At 41.2% G+C, this 22,913-nt stretch overlaps 1 protein-coding gene across 2 annotated transcripts in view; it reads left to right on the top strand.

Moving 5' to 3' along the window:
* The window catches only part of LOC135195776 (uncharacterized), a 198,185-nt gene that overhangs the window by 50,058 nt on the left and 125,214 nt on the right, over positions 1-22,913 (top strand). For both annotated transcript variants that reach the window (XM_064222248.1, XM_064222246.1), the window contains 3 exons: positions 4,220-4,437; positions 7,565-7,638; positions 8,358-8,413. In XM_064222248.1, the coding sequence (XP_064078318.1) occupies positions 4,231-4,437; positions 7,565-7,638; positions 8,358-8,413 (337 nt within the window). In that variant the 5' untranslated portion in view covers positions 4,220-4,230. The remainder of the gene's footprint in view (positions 1-4,219; positions 4,438-7,564; positions 7,639-8,357; positions 8,414-22,913) is intronic.

Below are 22,913 nucleotides of genomic sequence, written 5' to 3'. Positions count from 1 at the left end.
GCCAGCATTCCTTTCCCCGATCCACCCCTGGATCGAGTGGGGAGACTCCTTGCCAGCATTTCCTTCCCCCTGATCAATCCTTGGATCGAGGGGGAGACCTCCGTGCCAGCTCCTTTCCCCGATCCATCCCTTGGATCGAGGGGAACCTCCTGCCCGCATTCTTTCCCCAATCCATCCCCTGGATCGAGTGGGAGACCTCCTTGCCCGCATTCCTTTCCCCTGATCCATCCCTTGGATCGAGTGGGAGACCTCCTTGCCAGCATTCCTTTCCCTGATCCATCCCCTGGATCGAGTGGGAGACCTCCTTGCAGCATTACTCCACGATCCATCCCTTGGATCGAGTGGGAGACCTCCTTGCTGCATTCCTTTCCCTGATTCCATCCTGGATCGAGTGGGAGACTCCTTGCCCAGGCATTCCTTTCCCCGATCCATCCCCTGGATCGAAGTTGGAGACCTCTTCCAGCACCCTTTCCCCGCATCCATCCCCTGGAATCGGGTGGGAGCCCTCCATTGCCAGCCTTTCCTTTTCCAAAAGATCCATCCCCTGGATCGAGTGGGGAGACCTCCTTGCCAGCATTCCTTTCCCGATCCATCCCCCCTGATCGATGGGAGACTCCTGCCAGCATTCCTTTCCCTGATCCATCCCCTGGATCGAGTGGGAGACCTCCTTGCCAGCATTCCTTTCCCCGATCCATCCCCTGGATCGAGTGGGAGACCTCCTTGCCAGCATTCCTTTCCCCGATCCATCCCCTGGATCGAGTGGGAGACCTCATTGCGGAGCGGGGGGGGGGGGTCGGGTAAGCATTCCTTTCCCCGAATCCATCGCCGGATCGGAGTGGGAGCCCTCCTTGCCAGCATTCCTTTTCCCCGTATCCTCCTTCCGCGATCAGAGTGGGAGACCTCCTTGCCAGCATTCCTTTCCCCGATCCATCCCCTGGATCGAGTGGGAGACCTCCTTGCCAGCATTCCTTTCCCCGATCCATCCCCTGGATCGAGTGGGAGACCTCCTTGCCAGCATTCCTTTCCCCGATCCATCCCCTGGATTGAGCGGGAGACCTCATCGAGTGGGAGACCTCCTTGCCCGCATTCCTTTCCTCGATCCATTCTCTGGATCGAGCGGGAGACCTCCTTGCCCGCATTCCTTTCTCCGATCTATTCCCTGGATCGAGCGAGAGACCTCCTTGCCCTCATTCCTTTCCTCGATCCATTCCCTGGATCGAGCTGGAGACCTCATCGAGTGGGAGACCTCCTTGCCTGCATTCCTTTCCCCGATCCATTCCCTGGATCGCGCGGGAGATCTCATCGAGTGGGAGACCTCCTTGCCCGCATTCCTTTCCATGATCCATCCCCTGGATCGGGAGCGGAGACCTTTCCCCTCCCCAGAGTGGGAGACCGCCTCCTGCCCGGGCATTTCCTTTTCCATGATCCATCCCCTGGATCGAGCGGGAGACCCTTTCCATCCAGGTTGGGTGAGAGGCCTCCTTGCCGCAGGTCCCCTCCATTGGATTCCATCCCCCTGGTCGAGCGGAGACCTCATCGAGTGGAGGGTACCTCCTTTGCCTTGCCAATTCCTTGTCCCCTTATTTCCATCCCCTTGGAGCGAGCGTGAGGGAGCCTCCTTGCCCGCCCATTCCATTCCATTATTCCCATCCTTGTATCGTAGCCCGGGAGGACCCTCATCGAGTGGGAGACCTTCCTTTGTCCTGCATTCCTTTCATTTGATCCATCCCCTGGAATCGGAGTCGGTGGGAGACCTCATTGCCGCATTCCTTTCCATGATCCATCCTGGATCGAGCGGGAGACCTCATCGAGTGGGAGACCTCCTTGCCCCGCCATTCCCTTTCCCCATGATCCATCCCCTGGATCGAGCGGGAGACACCATCCGAGTTGGGGAGACCTTCCTTTCCCAGCATTCAACCTTTCCCGATGATCCATTATCCTGGATCCCCGGAGCGGCGGGAGGACTCATCGAGCGGAGACCTCCTGGCCTTGCATTCCTTTCCGATCCATTCCCCGGTGATTTCGGAGCCCCGGGAGACCCCTCACCTTGCCCGCATTCCCCTCCCCACGGATTCCATTCCCCTGGATCTGGAGCGGGAGACCATCCTTGCCCCGCATTCCTCGCCCTTTATCCCCTGGTGAGGGGAGACCTGCCTTGCCCGCATTCCTTTCCCCAATGATCCCCATCTGGATGGGACCGGGAGACCCCTCCATCCCCGGGTCGAGCGGGAGACCCTCCTGCCCGCATTCCTTTCCGATCCCTTCCCCTGGATCGGGTGGGGAACCTCCTTGCCCGCTTCCTTTCCCCAATCCATCCCTGGATCGGAGTGGGAGACCTCCTTGCCCGCATTCCTTTCCTGATCCTCCCCTGGATCGAGTGGAGACCATCCTTGCCTGCATTCCTTTTTTCCCCGCCACCCCTGGATCGAGCGGGAGACCTCCTTGCCCGCATTCCTTTCCCCGATCCATCCCCTGGATCGGCGAACCTCATCGGTTGGGAGACCTCCTTGCCCTCATTCCTCCATAGCCATCCCCTTGTCGAGCGGGAACCTCATCGGAGGGACCTCCTTGCCCGCATTCCTTTCCATGATCCATCCCCTGGGATCGAGCGGGAGCATCATCGATGGGGAGACCTCCTGCCCCATTCCTTTCCTGATCCATCCCCTGGGATCGAGCCCCGGGGAATCATCGATGGGAGGACCTCCTTGCCCTGCCATTGCTTTCCCCGATCCATCCCCTGATCGGCGGGGGGACCTCCTTGCCCGCATTCCTTTCCATGATCCATCCCCTGGATCGAGCGGGAGACCTCATCGAGTGGGAGACCTCCTTGCCCGCATTCCTTTCCATGATCCATCCCCTGGATCGAGCGGGAGACCTCATCGAGTGGGAGACCTCCTTGCCCGCATTCCTTTCCCCATGATCCTCCCCTGGATCGGCGGGGAACTCCGAGTTGGGCCTCCTTGCCCGCATTCCTTTCCATGACCTCCCCCTGGATCGGCGGAGCCTCATCGAGTGGGAGACCTCCTGCCAGCATTCCTTTCCATGATCCATCCCCGGATCGACGGGAGACCTCATCGAGTTGGGACCCTCCTTGCCCGCATTCCTTTCCCCGATCCATCCCCTGGATCGAGCGGGAGACCTCCTTGCCCGCATTCCTTTCCCCGATCCATCCCCTGGATCGAGCGGGAGACCTCCTTGCCCGCATTCCTTTCCCCGATCCATCCCCTGGATCGTGCGGGAGACCTCCTTGCCCGCATTCCTTTCCCCGATCCATCCCCTGATCTAGCGGGAGCCTCATCGAGTGAGACCTTCCTTGCCCCATTCCTTTCCCTATCCTTCCCCTGGTCGAAGCGGGAGCCTCATCGAGTGGGAGCCTCCTTGCCCGCATTCCTTTCCATGATCCATCCCCTGGATCGAGCGGGAGACCTCATCGAGTGGGAGACCTCCTTGCCTGCATTCCTTTCCCCGATCCATCCCCTGGATCGAGCGGGAGACCTCCTTGCCTGCATTCCTTTCCCCGATCCATTCCCTGGATCGAGTGGGAGACCTCATCCCCTTTATTCATTTCCCTGACCCATTCATCCCACGGCAGACTCTCTTCGACGTCCCTTAATTCGATTTCCTTGACGGACTGAAGGACCTTAAGTTGTAATCTCTCAGTTTCGTGAGTATCTGCTCTTATTCCTTTACTCGATTGATTGACGGAGTTCAGTTACACATCCAACTGCATTGACTCATTTACATGAAAGATTCCCTTGAAGCATTCCTTCGGTCGGGTGATTAATTGAAAAACCGCCTTGGTTCAATCCTTTAACTGAATAACCCTTGTAGAGAGAAATTGACAAACCTCCACAACTGCTCACACTCATTCATACGACCCTCTTAGGTGGTTGGTGCCGTCAGTGCACCTCCCAAGATACATTGTAGGCATTGCTTGGCAACGTCCCTTCGGCCCATAGGTGCAACCCCCTTTCATTCTTTTTACTGTAGTGCCGTTGGTATCCTCTTTTTTTCCACCTTGCTCTCCGTCCTCATCTAACAATCGTTTTCCTCCTATTAAAACTTTAAAACCCTTTTACTCTCAATCTCCCTTTCAGGGCTGAATGACCTTATAGGGCCCAGCGATTGGACTTCGCCTAAATCTCATATCCCATTTCATTCCATTTCATTCCTATTACCGATTCACTCCCACGACTGAGTCCTTCTGTCACCCCTGCAGATCTCCTCCGTATGGACGGCTTAAAGGCAGAGGCATCGGGTCCTTCCCCCTGTGGCGGGCTGAGTGCCACGTCCAACGCCAGCGGGATGCCTCCCGTAGGATGCGGGGAAGACGACGGGAGGCTCGGAGACGTAGGGCCTGATCACCTCCCACAGGATTCCCTCGCGTCCTTACAGATGCTGTGCCGAAGGAGAGCTCCTCTATACCCAGACATTAAGGTAAAGATTAAGATGCAGTTCAAGTTGTTTTTATTTCTCCAAGTTTTTGTTATTTACTGCAGTGAATTTTTGGGGGAGGACTTTACTTTTTATGTTAACTTTGTTATTCTTTTTTTCTTTTGTCATTATTTTTAAAGAATTGAATCAAGATTACGACGATTTCAACAAATTGCAGTATGAGATAGTGGTTGTTCTCTTGACGTAATTATTATATTTGATCACATTATTATAATTATTTTCAGGTCTTGATACTTAATAATTTTTCCCTCTTTCTTTCTCATCTACTCTGGTGTCCCATGGTATTTTGACATAAATGAAGGATACTTTTTTCTTGATTTTTTCAATCAACGTTACGTCTGGTCTTTTTGCACGTATCACCCTATCTGTTCTGATACCATAGTCCCAGAGGATCTTTCCTTGATCGTTTTCTATCACTCCCTCAGGTTGGTGTTTGTACCACTAATTACTGCAAGGTAGCTGGTGTTTCTTGCACAGACTCCAGTGGAGCATGCCTCTTTGTACTGGTTCTGTGCAATTGCCGGACGAATATTCGCTTGCTTTGTGGTGTATGTTCTCGTTTTTCATATTGCTCTTCCTTGCATATGGGTGAGATATTATTTCCATATATCTTCCTTTTAGCATATCTGGCTCTTAGGGTCTGATCTTGTGCCTCTGTTAGCATTCCTTCGGTTTCCATCTTGAATTCTCCCCTCTGTAGTCTAGTCCGCATTGTTTTGTTGTGCCATATCTCATTCTGTTTGTCATTCTCCTGTCTGTATATTTCTGGGTCTTCGTCTACGTTTATCAGTTCTTCCCGTGCACTCCTTAGCCACTCGTCTTCAGTGCTAACGCTGTCCTCTATGCTAAGTAGTCCTCTCCCTCCTTCCTTTTGTGTTATGTATAGTCTATCTGCATTTGCTCTTGGGTGTAGTGCTTTGTGTATTACCATTTGTTTCCTAGTTTTCTGGTCTATGCTGTGGAGTTGTGCCTTCGTCCAGTCCACTACTCATGCGCTGTATCTGATTGTTGGTACTTCCCATGTGTTTATGGCTTTCATCATATTTCCGGCGTTGAGTTTTGACTTGAGTATAGCCTCAAGTCTGCATACTTATTCTTTCCTGATCGCGTACTTCATCACTTGGTGTTTTATATCGTCCCCTTCTATTATTCTCAGGTATTTGTATCCTGACTCATGTATGTGGTTGATGCTAGTCCCATCTGGTAGTTTTATCCCTTCAGTCTCGCTTTGTCTTTTTGTATGTTGACCAAGGCACATTTTTCTATTCCAAACTCCATCCTGATATCCCCAGATACAATCCTTACAGTCTGGATTAGGGTATCTATTTCCTTGATGATCTTACCATACAGCTTGATGTCGTCCATGAACATCAGATGGTTAATTCTGTTGCCTCCTTTCTTGAGTTGGTCCCAGCATTCATCTTCTGCAGTACTTTTGTCATGGGAATCGTGGCTACTACGAAGAGTAGTAGGGATAGTGAGTCGCCCTGGAAGATCCCTCTCCTAATGTTAACCTTTGGTAGTCTTATTCCAGAGCTTGTAAGTATTGTATTCCAGTTGCGCATTGTATTGTTTAGGAAGCTGATGGCGTTTTCCCGTTCCATATATTTTCAGGCTTCCTATTAGCCACGTGTATGGTATCATATCGAAGGCTTTCTTGTAGTCATTCCCTGCCATGCTTAGGTTGGTTTTCCTTCTCCTACTGTTCTTCATTACCATTTTGTCTATCAGGAGGTGGTCTTTTGTGCCCCTACACTTCCTTCTGCAACCTTTCTGTTGGTGGGGGATAGTGTTTGTATCCTCTAGGTAGTTGTATAGCCTTCTGATGATGATACCTGTTAGTAATTTCCACATTACTGGTAGACAGGTGATAGGCCTTTAGTTACTTGCTATATTTCCCTTGTTCTTGTCTTTCTATAATAAAGATGCTCTCCCTGTGGTCATCCATTTTGGCGCATGGTAGTTCTGCTATTTGTGGGCGTAAGGCCTTGAAGTTTTTGAGCCAGTGTCCATGGACTTCATCGGGACCTGAGGCTTTCCAGTTGGGGTTTTCCCAGTCTCTGACTTGTTATGGCTTCAGGAATTTCCTGGTGGTTTCCTTCCCCTCTTAGTTAGCGGCTGGACAGTCTGTTCTGGTTGGTTCCGAATAGTTTGTTTTGTTGGTATCCGTAATTCCTGTTCATGTACCGTTGGATCTCATGTGCTTTGGCTTGAAGCCTCTGTTTTATATCTTCTATTGTGTTTAGTCTTTTACATCTTCTGTTGTGTTGTGTAGTCTGTTTTATGTCTTCTGTTGCGTTGTTTAGTCCCTTCTCTACTGGTTTGCATTTCTCGTTCAGTTCCTCCCTTGTCTTCTTGATTCTTAGCTTCTTTTCCCATCAAACCAGAACTCATCACCAAGATTTGTCTTTTCAGGCGCCTTTTCCAAGGCGGTTGCTGTTTTGGTTTCTGTTGTGTTGGTTGTGGTGGTGGTGGTTGTGTTTGTATCCCCATGCGTTCTGCTATTAGTTTTGCCCCTGCATATGCCAGGTTATTTGTTTGTGGTGTGTATTAGTCTCATTATTTCATTAACTTTATTATTATTATTATTATTATTATTATTATTATTATTATTATTATTATTATTATTATTTATAATTATATATTATTATTATTATTATTATTATTATTATTATTTTATTATTATTATTATTATTATTATTATATCCAGAAGATGAACCATATCCATGTGGAACAAGTCCCCCCATAAAGGGGCCATTGACTTGAAATTCAAGCTTCCAAAAAGTATTTTTGGTGTACATTAACTTTAAGAAGTAAACAGAACAGGTCAATGGAAATAAAAACCAAATAAAAAATAAAAAAGTTAAATGAACAAATAAACAAATAAATAAACAAGAACTAGATTACAATACAAGGAGAATTGTAGTAAGAGAGCTGAAGCATTCCATATATTTGCGCCTCGTTATGCGTCTGACTGCGGAAGGAAAAAGCCGTGCATGAAAGAGCATCAGAATTCAGCAGTTTAATTACTCCTTTTCGAATTATGCTCAGCAATTAGTTAATTGCCCTGACACTGAGATGACTCTAGTCTCTTTGTTTTTCGAAATAGGGAGGTCGCAGGGACGAGGACGCTAGCTATCAGAGTTACAGAGCCGCTCTACACGACGCTCTGCACGATCACAGGTAATTGCTATCTCTCTCTCTCTCTCTCTCTCTCTCTCTCTCTCTCTCTCCAGGAAATTCAGTGCATATCGGTCTCTATTCAGATATCAGCATATTAGATTATATCACTATTAAGCCCCAACCTACTCGATCTCAACTCTCGCTCTCTCTCATGTGTATTTCGTTTGTCTGTTATCTCAATCTCTATGACACATGCTAATCTCTCTCTCTCTCTCTCTCTCTCTCTCTCTCTCTCTCATGTGTAAGGGTTTGTTTATTATCTCAATATATATGACCAGTATGTAATTTTTGTTCTTTTCTTCCATTCCATTGTGTATTTTGTTTGTCATCTTCTGTTATTCTCAATAATAATACATCAATGGACCACATGTAATCCCTCTCTCCTCTCTTCTCTCTCTTCTCTCTCTTCTCTCATTTCTTCCCTCTTTTTTTTCCTCGCTCTCTCTCTCGCTTCAGGCCAGGAAATTCAGTGATATTTCAGGGTCCTTTTCATTTTATCACATTGGCAAATAGATTGATAAGAACTCTTAAAGCCCCAACTCTCTTTCACGGCCCCAACCTCTCTCTCTCTCTCTCTCTCTCTCTCTCTCTCATGTGTATTTGTTTATTATCCTAATATATCTCAATGACCATATGTAATTCCTCTCTCTCTCTCTCATCTTCTCTCTCTCTCTCTTTGAGTACGTGTATAATACAACCACTGTCCTTCATTTCGACAGACCCGGTGGTTATGACACAGGGGCTCGGGTGAAAGACGAACCCTGGGACTCTCACGGTAAGTGTCATTCATGATTCTTTCAAAAACTTTGAAGTTTTATGCGTCTTTTTTTTTTTATCAATTTTACGTTTCATTCGTTATTTATGACGTGTCTTAAGTTTCATTCGGTGTCATTTGTTGCTTTTAAAGTTCCATCCATTACAGGTTTTAAAGAGTGTTTCATTCATTACGAAGTTTCATTCATTATATTTATTCAACGAAAGGTTCACGTATCTATAAGTTTCATTCGGTGTCATTTACAGTTTTAAAGTTTCGCCCTCGTTGTCATTTTTTAAAACTTGTTTCATTCAGCACGATGTTTCATTCATTATGTGAAATGAAAGTTTCGCTCATTATTTATGACCTGTCTGAGTTTCATTCGGTGTCGTTTATAGTTTTAAAGTTTTGCCCCATTGTCGTTGTTTAAAACTTGGTTTCGTTCTTTACGAAATTCTTCCCATATCACGAAGACGAAAGTATTTAACTTGAAGTTTCAAATCTGGAGACTGTCCTCAGAAAATATTGAAGCACCAGATGATGTGGGGGTTTCTGTAGGGGCAGCCGATTCAGGCAGACCTCCCCCACCATTTCGTCAACCATCTCATCTTCCTCGATTTTTTCATAACTCGAAAACATTCTTCGAGGGACGATGAGTATTATAAGCGCCGTGAAAGCATTTTGCTACCAACATTGTTTCAGAAAATGCGTACTATAGTAGATTCACTTCAACCGTGCATCTGATGTCTAGTCCCGTCCCTTACGACGCTCCTGATTGGCTGTTGATAAGCCAATCACAGGGCTGGAAACTCTTTCTCTCGAGGGAGTTCACATAGGCAGGATGTCATGTTCCATATCTCCTGAGAGATTTTGAAAGACGTATCCCTCAGGAGAGGTGGAACGTACATCCTGCCTATGTGAACTCTCTCGAGAGAGCCTGAGAGTTTCCAGCCCTGCGATTGGCTTATCGACAGCTAATCAGGAGCGTCGTCAGGGACGAGACTAGACATCAGATGCACGGTTGATGTGATTATGTATGTAGGCATAGATTTGTAACAAGGCGTGATCCGACGTCCTACTTACTCGGGACACGTGCAAGATTTTCCCCTCACACGCATTAAGTTGTTAACCTTGTATCCCTAACTTAACGTCAATTAGAACGTGCGGAAATCTAACGAACAAAGATTAAAATACGCTATATTTTGTTAGAAATAATTGTTCTGTACTGTTTAACATGCACATTGTTTATTATTTCATTTTCATTCTAATAAATAAATCATAAAAATATCCTATCCTAAAATTACTGTATCTTTCACTCAACGACCTTTTTCAGACCCTTTTAAGCTTTGCCATAGCACTTCCTAACCACCACCTCAGTGGCGTGGTGGGTATGGTGTTGGCGTGCCAGATCGTTGGCTGCGAGTTCGATTCTCGGGCGTTCCAGTGAGGGGTGAGAGATGTGTATTTCTGGTGATATAAAAGTTCACTCTCTCGACGTGGTTCGGAAGTCACGTGAAGCCGTTGGTCCCGTTGCTGAATAACCACTGGCTCCATGCAACGTAAAAGCACCATACAGTCAAACAAAACCGCTAATTCGTTTGTAGGCTCTCTCGCGAGTAAGCTAAAAAAATTCAATTTAGGGACATTGTAAACTAGAGCTGGAGGGAGAACTGCCTGATTGCTCGTCTCTAGTGTGCGAAGTGTCTTGAAAACCGGTCCAGACGGGAAGCAGCTTTCTTTTAAAATATTCACAGAAAAAAGACGAGTCCATCTTGGAATCGTAGGCAATCAGAGGTTAGCCTAGAGCCCTGTGGAGGAGAGTAAGAACAGAAAATTAATTTTACAGTTAAAAGAAGAAAAACGGTAGACATTTGACCCTAAGGTCGAATATGATGTTTCTGAAAGTCGAGCGTTAACAGTGTTGTTATTTTGTCTAAGAACAAGGACGTCTAAGAAAGAGAGCTAGATAATATATATATATATATATATATATATATAATATATATATACATATATATAATGTATATATATATATATTACATATTATTTCGACCCAAAGTCGAAATGTTGTTTCTAAAATCGTGGCGTTAACGTGTTATTTTGTCTAAGAGAGTTATATATATATATATATATATATATATATATATATATATATATATATATATATATATATGATGATGTATATAAACCTGGAACAGTTTCCATTTCGCGTCCTGGAAATTAAAACCTTCCTTTGTGATTCCCGCTCCTTTGTATGCGTCCAGATCAATTTCGCCAGGGATGTTCGCTTTGGAAACCTTGTCCTAAGGGTGTTTCTCTTGCTCGCGAGCTTTGAAACCATTTCGTTGTTGCCTGAGATTGTTTGCTCGCTGGAGTTGTTTTTATTTTTATTTTATTTTTTTGACGGGAAAAATAATCCAGTTCTCTTGATAGCTTCGCGTTGAGAACCTGGAAGGGAAGGTGACTGTTTTCCTGGGTGCAGATTCCTATACTGGTATTTCAGACAAAAGGAAAGAACTAGCTGAGAGAGAGAGATGAGAGAGAGAGAGAGAGAGAGAGAGAGAGAGAGAGAGAGGAGGAGAGCTGGGATGATTTTGCAGGAACTGTCTCGTAAATAAATTTTGTAGGGGACGCCGCCCCCTGGATCCGGAGAGGGACAGGGGTCGCGCTGAATCTATTCTCCAGCTCATGGCCGGAAGTAGCGAGAGAGAGATGAGAGAGAGAGAGAGCTCTCTATATATATATATATATATATATATATATATATATTAGATATATATATAATATATATTTATATATATATGTATATATATTATATAGATCTAATATATGTTTATATATACACACACACACACACACACACACATATATATATATATAATATTATTATATATATATATATATATATATATATATTGTGTGTGTGTGTGTTTCGAGAGAATCTGATGTTGACTCTCATATTATTAAAATCTCTGTAGTCAACATGAGTATAAGGAACACTCCAACACAATTCAAGCGTTGAAGTTTAACATGAGACAATGTTTGTATGTATGTATTTGTATATATATATAGATAGATAGATAGATAGATACATAGATAGATAGATAGTCAGGATTCTTCAATACAATGTCCTCCGTTTGAACTTTCCCACATGGACAGATGGTAACTGCAGGAAATTTTAGGAAATATATATTTATAATAAAGATATTATTATTATCAGTTGTTTTATTAAAAGTAATTGGTGTCTCAGCTGCGTTAATTTTATAAAGGTTCTTCTCTATTTTTCTAATTATTGTTTTCTCTTTGTTGCTCACCAGTGTAAGCAACAACGAGAAAACAATTAGAAAAATAGAGAAGAACCTTTATAAAATTAACGTAGCTGGGGCAGCAATTACTTTTAATAAAACATTTAAAAGAGGGTTTACTTCCACCATATTATTATTATTATTATTATTATTATTATTATTATTATTATTATTATTATTCTTATTATTATTATTATTATTATTGATCACACATAACGATTTCAAATAAAGCAGACTCAACCATTTGCAACCTAGGGAGACCGGCGGGCGACCTAGCATAATGCCCCCGCCCCCACCATACCCAGCGACAGAAGCAGACGTGGATCGCAAAAGGTCAAGTTACCCAACATAAGAGACGCCGCCGTAACTGCAGAAGCGCTCGAACACCAGGAAATCCTCCATATCCAGCTCGCCAGTCGCTCTGAACTTCAAAACAAATACCAATTGTCCTAAAATGTCTCTTAAATGCCAAGGGGCAGTCGAAATATGCTTATTTCCTCTCTTCTGTGTGCAACCTCGGGAAATCCCATTTGCCGTCCCTATGAATTATTCCGCAGGTCATCCTACCAGAAGGAGGATGATAGACCCCCACGTCCTTTTTCTGGAACCCAGTGAACCGTCTGTGGTGTTCGTTGACTGCTGGGTCGACTGGTGCGCGGTTGGTTGGTGGGAGCGAGCTAGCGAGAGATCCGGTGTCCTAACACACACACATATATATTTTATATATATGAATAACTTGATAACGAAATATATAAAACGTGATGCTTTATATATATATATATATATATATATATATATATATATATATATATATATATATAAAGGTGATGCCACGGAGGAAAATGAAAATGCGAGAATCGCCAAGACCTATCGGTCTACCTGTACTGTTTCTGCTCTGTTCTGATCAGTTGTGCCTCAGGTAAAGGGTCGTGTAGACCGAAAGGTCTTGTGGCAATTCTCGCTCTTTTCATTTTCCTCCGTGGCACATCACCTTTTATATATATATATATATATATATATAGTATATATATATATATATATAATATATATATATATATATATATATTAGTCACGAAGCATTCCAAATACCTGAGATGTCATGAAGTTGTACAGAGACGAAATATGCTCCCGTTCGCTCCTGGGTAATAATTGGCTGTGATATTTCAGTGTAACGGATGAGAAAGTTTAGAGCGACTGGCGAGAGAGATACGGAGGATTTCCTAGGTGCTTTCGGACCCTCACTTAACGTGTCTCTTACGTTGGGAAGTTAGCTTGACCCTTCGCAGCCCAGGTCGACCTCTGTCGCTGGGGAGGGGTTATGCTGGGTCCGTCACTGGTCTCCCGCGGTTTCAGGCAATGATCTTGTCTGGACCGGGACCAGAAGTGTTTACTAGTTGCCACCTGAAAGCATTGTGTTGTCATTGATTACTACTAATGACAATCCTGAGAAATTCGCAGTCCCGTGAAAAACAGTGTAATAAAAATCCACAATTATATAATAAAAAAACTATGTTGCTATTTGAAATATACAAGCAAAGGCTTTCGAACACCTGATTGGATGAGGAGGAAAGTCTTTTCTTGTATAGTTTACATATATATTTGTAGTTTACTATATACTTGTTAGGTTTATTGCGCACACTAATAATGATACTAATAATAGAAAGCATTATTATTATTATTTGTTACCCATTCATATACTAGTTGCGTCGCCTTCTTTAGACAACTGAGCATCGCAGCAGATTAGAATCCATCGTAATCTTTCGCATTAATATTGTCAGTTGTATATAGATATATAGTATATCTATATATATATTATATATATATAACATATATATATAAAATATATATATAAAATACTTAATATATATTCTTATATATTATATGTATCGTATTATTATTTGGTTAAATTACAATATAGATTTCTATGTATACATATAGGATGTATACAGGATATGCAGACGTATGTTTATGCATACATGAACTATACGGTAGCCAATGAACGCCGTGAATCCTCTGCGCATGCGCGCAACTTCCATTGGAGAGGTGATCATTGAAGCAGTCATACGGAAGCTGCCCCGAGGTAACTTCGTTGTCTACTTATATTTTTTTTAGACGCCCCAGTCGTACTTCACGCCGGCCAAATTCTCCGTTAAGCGCCCACGTCTTATCGCAAACTCCGCTTTGCTGCAAATATATTTGATTTCCCCCGAAAGTATCCCTTGTGGAGTTTTTACGACGTGGTTCTAATGCGATTCAGTTCTGAACCGCTCATTTTTTTTATTTATTTATTTATTGTTTTTTTTTATTACGTGGAAAGTAAAGCGTAGACACAAATTACCGAGACAGAACTCAGTGTGACGAGGGGGAAGGGAACTGGAATATATTTGCTGCATGGAACGAAGATAAAAACTTAAAAACTGTACTCGCATTTTGCGTATCAGGTCCTTTATTCACTTATTACCGCTCGGTTGACTAGTATTTTTTGCGTAAGTTTTATTTAAGAACATTATTAAATCGAAGAATAATCTTAGTACTCGTCGAAAATATCAAAGGGAGAATAAGTTTGATATTTGTCTTCGTAAAATCCTTTGGGAGTCACAATGGAAATGTCTACGGATATGACAATACTTATTTCATTTCCCCAGAGCTTTAATGACTGTTCATATTGCATCTTTGGCCTCAGGTAATGCCGTCAGTGCACCTCACGCAGTGCATTCTGAGCATTACTTGAGGTTCTGTGCAGCGTCCCTTTGGCCCCAAGCCGCAACCCATTTCAGTCCTTTTACTGTACCTCCATTCATATTTCTCTTTCTTTTATCTGACTTTGCACCCTCTCCTAACAATTGATTCATAATGCAACTGCTTTGAGGTTTTCCTCCTGTTACACCTTTCAAACCTCTCCTCTCTGTTTCCCTTGAATGCCCTCATAGATCCCCAGCGATTGACCTCTGGCCTAAATTCTGTATTCCTGTATATTATGTGAATCTTATTTCATGGGATATTGTGGACTCGCGCTGAATGAGGAGTTTGATAAACATACGAACATACAGATAACGTGGATGTAGTGTAATATAGACATAGAATTAGTGTTCGAGTCGCCAAGTTGGAAATTGAACGTGTTTGCCTGCTGATCGGCCATTTTACCCCCTAGTTTATTTTGTCTTTTTGAACAAAAATTTCTAGTCAGTCTTTGGAATTTCAGCTTTGCTTTTGCTCCCGTCTAAAGGTTTAACTTGAAGCTGTATTATTATTACTATCAGGACGGGCTTTTTAGCAATGATGATTTCGTTTTTACTTAGTATTTTGATTAAATCTCTCTTATAAAGATTTGTATTTTAAGGCGGTGATTGGTCTTTCATGGTGGGGCGGGTTAAGATTTCCATTCTAAGCTAGTCGGTTATATATCTTTATTTGTGTATATTTTTTTATTTTTCTATGGTTGAAATTGCTGCGTTATGATGGGAATTGGTATTTTGTACCTGGAATTTGTAATTCAAGATGAGATTCCATTTTGTTTTTTAAATTGCTATATTCTGGTTGAACTTCGTATTTTGTTTTATGGGGATGGGAGGGACCTGTATTTTGTGCCGACATTCTTACCGTATTTTGCGATTGGTATTTTGTAATTGGAATCTGTATTGTAGGCTTGGTTTTATATACACAATATATATATACATACATTATATATATATATATATATATATATTATATATATATATATTATATATATATATATATATATATATTGTCGTGTGCCACCCATGATTTCGTTGGGTCCAAGGGATGCGGATGTTGATATAGTTTTTTTTTATATTTGCGGATATGAATGTGGATGCGGATATCAATCTTTTCAATTTGCGGATGCAGATGCGGATATTTGATGACAATACCCGCGTGGATGCGGATGCTTTGTAAATCTAAATAATTTAGATATGTTTAATTAAAGACGATTTCTAGCCAGATAATTCAAAATTATTATGTTACCACATAATATTCGATGTACTAATTGAAAGTAGAAACATAAGTGATACTTATGTATGTGTGTGTGTGTGTGTGAGTATACCCTCATATGAACATTTTAGTTGTCTTAGCACAAGGTTATTTCATGCTCACTGCATGATGACGGTAACAAAACTCAAAGCCATTCTTTGCTTTAGAGAGAGAGAGACAGAGAGAGAGAGAGAGTGTTAATTAAAGAATGTAATACCCTGCCTTTACACCTGCTGTAAATGACATGAAATTTATCAAACAAATATGCTTTAAAACAAATATGCTATAACAGAGCTACTTATAAAGTATATAATGTGTGGAATGTGTAATTGTGTATCATGTAGTATTCTGTATAATACAGCAAAAAAGCCAAATTTAGCAAATCAGAAAAAAAAAATAATTTAATCTTTGAGCTACAATGTTTTGAGTATGAACTATTGAACAATGAGCAGAGGGTGATAACGCCATATCCACATTCTCAAACTGTGGATGCGGATGTTGTTCGGAACGATAATGCGGATGCGGATGTTAAGAAATTATCAGTGCGGATGAGGATGCATATTCATAAAAAACGTGGATGATCCGTGCATGCTGATGTAGATATCTGGTACATCTCTAGTAGGATGCGACCTGATTGACGGATTGCACAAAGCCGATGGTAGAAGGTTTTGGCTGTGATGATGAGATAGGGGATTCGGCTGGAGCATGAGTCCAGTGTTGAAGGGCTTATAGGCTCTACTGTGTGAAAATAGTAGGATAAAGCGTCTTCTAAGTTAGTTTATCAAGTGTAATACTATAAATCAGAACAAGATGGCAGTAAGTTCCAACTGCGAGAAGAGGTGGCGTAATTTGGCGTGTTTAGCAGATTCGCAATACGATGAGGTAGCAGGAAGGGAACTGGCATTTCTCATCTATGAAATCAGCAACAGTCCTAACCAAAAAGATACAAAAGCATTCATAGATATATTAGAAGGATATAATCCTTCAAACTGGAACAAATCTAATGAAAACATCTTGAAAATAATTGAAGAAGTTCCAAATAAAATCCAAGTGGTCAAGAGACTCATAAAGAAAATATACATAAACCAACATATTCCGACAAAGAAAATGAATAAGGTGAATCTTGTGAATATCCTAATTGATGCATTAGGAAAAAGAATGCCAAAAGCATGCAAACTGTGTAAGGTTTGGTATAGCATAGTCAATCCACAAAACCTAATCAGAAAATGTGCTGCATGCAACATTCCGACCCATCCACAGTGTGCTGAGGTAATACAAGATTTGAGAAAAGATACAAGAATTTTTTGTTCAACATGTCTATCATGGATAGACAATGTTATTAAATCAAGATTGTATGTACAAATAGTTGAGGATGAAGAAGAAGAGAAGAGGAAGAAGAAAAAGAAGAAGAGGAAAACGGAAGAGAAGTAAACAAAAATGAAATGACAGAAAAAAATAAGGAAAACAAAGAACAAGATAAAAAGTATGGATGCAGAGATACTCATTGATACTACATATGAGGCAATAAAGCAGCATACCTACGAAGAAATAAATTACGATATGACAACAGAAAAGCAAATCCCGAAGAGGCTCTACCCAGATCTATACAATGACGGGAAAGAGGAAAAAATAGACAAGAAAGACAAAATCTGCAACCTTTTGAAAAGAGGGAATTGCAGATTTGGAGAAGATTTACACAAACATCCTAAGATATGTCAACACTATGAAATATATGGTAAATGTGCATACTTAGATGGATATGGGGATGATTGCAGAGATCTGCATCCAAAAATATGTAAAAACCTAAAAGAAGGAAAAGGATGTAAGTTCGACAAAAAATGCAAATATATGCACCTGTAGCCATGAATCATAATCAAATAAATAACCAACCAAGTAATAAAATCCAAAATAAGAAAGAAACAAATAAAGAGAGAAATCAAGAATATCAGGTAAAAGAGAAAAGCAAACCACCAATGAGATATGCAGAGGTGTCAGCAAAAAATTTCAAAGCATCAGCTCCGAAATTATACCCAAGAGATAATAACTGTATTTATTATGCAAGAGGATATTGCAAGAAAAAAAACGGAGGGAAAATTGCAGATTCAGACACAAAATGAATATTATTATTGATGAAGGAAGATCAAATATTATGGAAAAGTTGGATTTTTTAATGTCAGAATTTCTGGAAAATGAAAAAAAGAACAACATACCAGAAACAGAAAGAGACATGGGAAAATCCTTATTACTACCAGTATTAAATGAAGGAGAAAACACGCAAACCATCATAGTGATGAATGCGCAGGGTTAGTTACGAGTAACTCAAAAGAAAATAGAGTACTTAGAATAACAACCCAAAATGAAAAGAAAATAGATATAATGAATATAAGTGAAACCTGGTATTCCCAAGAGACTGGGAATGATGATCAAATAAAAGGGTTCCAAACTTATAGATCAGATAGAAAAAATAGGAATCAAGGGGGAACCGCAATATATGGGAAAGACAAAAAACAAGGAAAAATTATATGAGAAATATAGTAACTCAGAATGTGAACTAATAGCGGTAGAATTTGAATCTGAAAAATTGATGAACATAGTAATATATAGACCTCCTAATACTAAAGAGTTTGACTTAATAATTGAAAAATTGGATGATATATGTAGAAATCACAAGGACTGGACTATCTCCTATCTGGTGACTTCAAACTTTCCTTTCGTAGAATGGAAAGAACGAATAGGAGATTGTGGTTGTACTTATACATATAAAAAAGAGAGTAATAGTAGTGCAGAAGATAAGAGGCAATTTGAAAAGCTATTAGATATGCTACTAGAATACAACATTCAACAAATAAATCACCTGCCAACAAGAAATGGAAATACTTTAGAACCTAGTATTTGTGAACGAGATGAATTATGTTAAAGAAATAATAGTTTATAATGCGAATATTTCAGACCATAATGTGCATAGAATTAACAGTTCATTCCAAAGCAAGTGAAAATAGAGATAAGCAAGAAATGAAAAAGTGGGAAGGATATGGAAATACAACTTCTACAGTAAAAATATAAAATGGTCAGAAATTAATGAAGAATTAAACAAAGATTGGGATAACATTTTCGTAAGTGATGACATAAGGGTAAATACGGAGATATTATATAAAATATTGGAGAAAAATAGTGGAATATATACCGAAGAAGAAAAGTAAACATCATTCATGCATACCAAGAGACAGAAGGATCTTGTTCCAGAAAATCAGAAAGTGGAAAAAAGTTCTTGCAAAAGAAAAAAATGCATGGAAAGTTAGAGAACTAAAAAGTAAGATAGAAAATGCAAGAGACAAAAGATTATACAATCAAAAGAAAATGAAAAACGGGACTTGGAAGAAAAAACCCTATTAAATATCAAGCAAAACCCCAAACTATTATACTCATATGCGAAGAAGATGAATAAAAGAAGAATAGAAATAGGCCCTCTGAGAATTGAAGGGAGATTAACGAATGAAAAAAAGGAAATTTGCAACATATTGGCAGAACGATATAAGAGAGAATTCACCCCTAGAATAGATAATGAAGATAATGATATAGAAGTAAGGGATGAAAATAGTGAATATTTAGCTGACATAGATATTAATGAAGCTGATATTGTGCAGGCTATTAATGAAATTAAAAATGGAGCTGCTGCAGGGCCTGATGGAATTCCTGCTATTTTGTTAAAGAAAGTAGTTCATTCTATCGCAAAGCCACTTGCAATATTATTAAGACAAAGTGTAGATACAGGCAAGATTTATGATGAGCACAAATTAGCATATATTACCCCTACTTTCAAAAGTGGATCAAGACTAGAGGCAAGTAATTATAGGCCTGTGGAGTCTAACATCACATATTATGAAAGTGTATGAAAGGGTAATGAAGAAAAATATTATGAAACATTTAATAAAAAATAATTTGTTTAATAAAGGACAACATGGTTTCGTACCCGGAAAAAGTACACAAACCCAACTGTTAGTCCATCGTGAGAACATATTCAAAAATATGAAAAGCGGAAATGAAACAGATGTGGTTTATTTAGACTTTGCAAAAGCTTTTGATAAAGTAGACCATAATATATTAGCGAAGAAAATTAGAAAAACACAATATCGTGGATAAAGTAGGAAGATGGTTAAAAGAATTTTTACACAAAGAAAACAGATAGTTATTGCAAACGACGAGAAATCGGATGAAGTCAAGGTAATATCCGGTGTGCCGCAAGGTACGGTGTTAGCTGCAATACTGTTTGTTATTATGATTGAAGACATAGACAATAATGTGAAGGATTCGGTAGTGAGTAGTTTCGCAGATGACACAAGAATAAGTAGAGAAATTACTTGTGATGAAGATAGGAACGCTCTACAAAGAGACCTTAACAAAGTATATGATTGGGCAGAGGTAATAGGATGGTATTTAACTCTGATAAATTTGAATCAATAAATTATGGAGACAGAGAAAGAAAGCTATATGCATATAAGGGACCTAATAATGAGACATCACAAATAAGGAAGCAGTTAAAGACCTTGGTGTGATGATGAATAGGAACATGTTATGCAATGATCAAATAGCAACTCTGTTGGCAAAATGTAAAGCAAAAATGGGAATGTTGTTACGGCACTTCAAAACAAGAAAAGCTGAACACATGATTATGCTTTATAAAACATATGTTCGTAGTCCACTTGGAATAATTTGCAAATATGATATGGTACCCACACTATCAAAAGGATATTGCACAAATAGAGAGTGTACAAAGGTCCTTTACAGCTAGAATAGAAGAAGTTAAGGACCTAGACTACTGGGAAAGACTACAATTCTTAAAATTATATAGTCTAGAAAGGAGAAGAGAACGCTACATGATAATTCAGGCATGGAAACAGATAGAAGGAATAGCAGAAAATATCATGGAACTAAAAATATCAGAAAGAGCAAGCAGAGGTAGATTAATAGTGCCCAAAACTATACCAGGAAAAATAAGGAAAGCACACAGGACATTAATCCACTACGCACCAGCATCGATAATGCAGCGTCTATTCAATGCGTTGCCAGCTCATCTGAGGAATATATCAGGAGTGAGCGTAGATGTGTTTAAGAATAAGCTCGACAAATATCTAAACTGCATCCCAGACCATCCAAGATTGGAAGATGCAAAATATACCGGAAGATGTACTAGCAACTCTCTGGTAGACATTAGAGGTGCCTCACACTGAGGGACCTGGGGCAACCCGAACAAGATGTAAGGTCTGTAAGGTAAGGTCTGTAAGCCAAGGCACTGGCTGGATACTGACTTACAAGTTTGTTGTTTTTGATTGAGCTGGCCTTTTGTCAGCATAGGCTCTTGCTCATAGAGCAGCCCTTAGAACGTATAAGGGCGATCCCGGACCCTTATATATCCCCGTCTGCAGCCGCCAGTGGAAGTTTTCCGATCAGCAGCTTCCGTTGTTTCTTCATCAAAGGAGAGCCATTCAGACCCCCAGATAGTGAAGTGAAGTATATCTTAGTTTAACCAGACCACTGAGCTGATTAGTAGCTCTCCTAGGGCTGGCCCGAAGAATTAGATATTTTTACGCGGCTAGGAACCAATTGGTCACCTAGCAACGGGACCTACAGTTTATTGTGGGATCCGAACCACATTATATTGAGAAATGAATTTCTATCACCAGAAATAAATTCCTCTGGTTCCGCGTTGGCAGAGCCGAGAATCGAACTTCGGACCACCGGATTGGTAGCTGAGTGCGAAATCCACTCGTCCAACTAGGAATTCCCCAGGTAGTGCTGGACAAGAGCAACATTTTGAGAGGAATGAGTGTCCATGGGAACAACGATGAAGGGACAGCACTGAGGAGAGAGAGAAGTTTAGAGTGGGTGGAGTTACTAGGTGCAAAAGGGTTAATCAGGTCGGAATTCAAGTGTCCCGTGACAGCAGGGTCGAGAGGGGTCGGGCGCTGGAGCGGAAAGTGTTAAAGAGGTATCGCGTCCCTATCGAAATGGACACAATTATCAGATCATGTTTATGTTGCACTATCTAATAAGCATAAACACATAACGTTTATTTTTTAGGACATTCACGTCTGCGGGGGGTGGGGGTGTTGGAATCATGGGTTTGTGTTGTGTTTTGTATTTATAGCCTCTGTGTGTGTAGGGGTGAATGGGGCTTATAGGGACATGCATGTCTGTGTTTTTGCTGAAGGGAGGTCGGCTGGTATTACTTGGCCCTTTATGTATAATTAGGGGAACTGGAATGTTTGTTCTGTGTAGGTATACGTGGAGACTGGTATGCATGCTTTCATACCTGAGTTTGTTTGGGGAAAATTTGATGATGTTTTCCCTTACATGTGTGTGTTTATGTGTAGGAAAGGGAATGCAGTGTAAGGAGATTATAGTTTGGCGTAGCTTTGCATAAGTGAGTTTGGGGGAATTGCCGTATTGGTGCTGGCGTGCATGTAGTAGTATACATGCATGTGTATCCATGCGAACTCTCAAACTAGCGCGCGAGCGCGCGTATCGACGAGACCACTTGTTAATCAAGCAGGCCGAAGGGCGGATCATCTTCCGTTTTTTAATCACGAATCTCCGATGGGTCTCTCGTAGGGATGATGTTCCTCGTGTCTTCGTCCAGTTTGTCACTGCTTATCGTCCGCGGGAACGTCGATGGTTATCGTTCAAGCAAGAGCTACATTGGATTGGAAAGGAGGCGCGGGAATGATATGTCAAATCTCCGAGTGAGAAACGACGCTTGGATTGATTGGCAGCTGAAGCGAGATGTCTACCAATGATGAGGTAGACAAAAAAGGAATTAGAATGTCGTGCCGAATTGCAAAAAAGAGATGTATATAGCCAGGTGTGCAGATAAGTGAATAGGTGTATTTTCAAGAGTGATGTAAATGGAAAATGAAGAAATGAGCGAGAGATGGTAATGAAAATGTAGTTCTCAGTGTTTTTCGATGGAGTCATAAATAAAATGGCGTTTGGAGGATATGTTATTTATATTATAGTATATAAAAGACGAAAATGCTTTATATGAGATGTTCTAATGTAAATGGTATTTAATGGATAATGCTGTTCTTATTGCAGGTATTTCTAAAGACGAAAGCCTAGATATGTTATTCATGATGGATATTGTTTAGTCCAGTAGGGGGTTAGTGCCGTCTGAGGTGCACTGTAGGCATTAATCTTGGTTCTTTGCAGCGTCCCCTCGGCCCCTGGCC

The sequence above is a fragment of the Macrobrachium nipponense genome, chromosome 16, assembly GCF_015104395.2.
Source record: "Macrobrachium nipponense isolate FS-2020 chromosome 16, ASM1510439v2, whole genome shotgun sequence".
NCBI classification, from domain to species: Eukaryota; Metazoa; Arthropoda; class Malacostraca; order Decapoda; family Palaemonidae; genus Macrobrachium; species Macrobrachium nipponense.
Note: the sequence above shows the minus strand (reverse complement) of the source record. Positions and strands in the feature narration are given on the sequence as shown.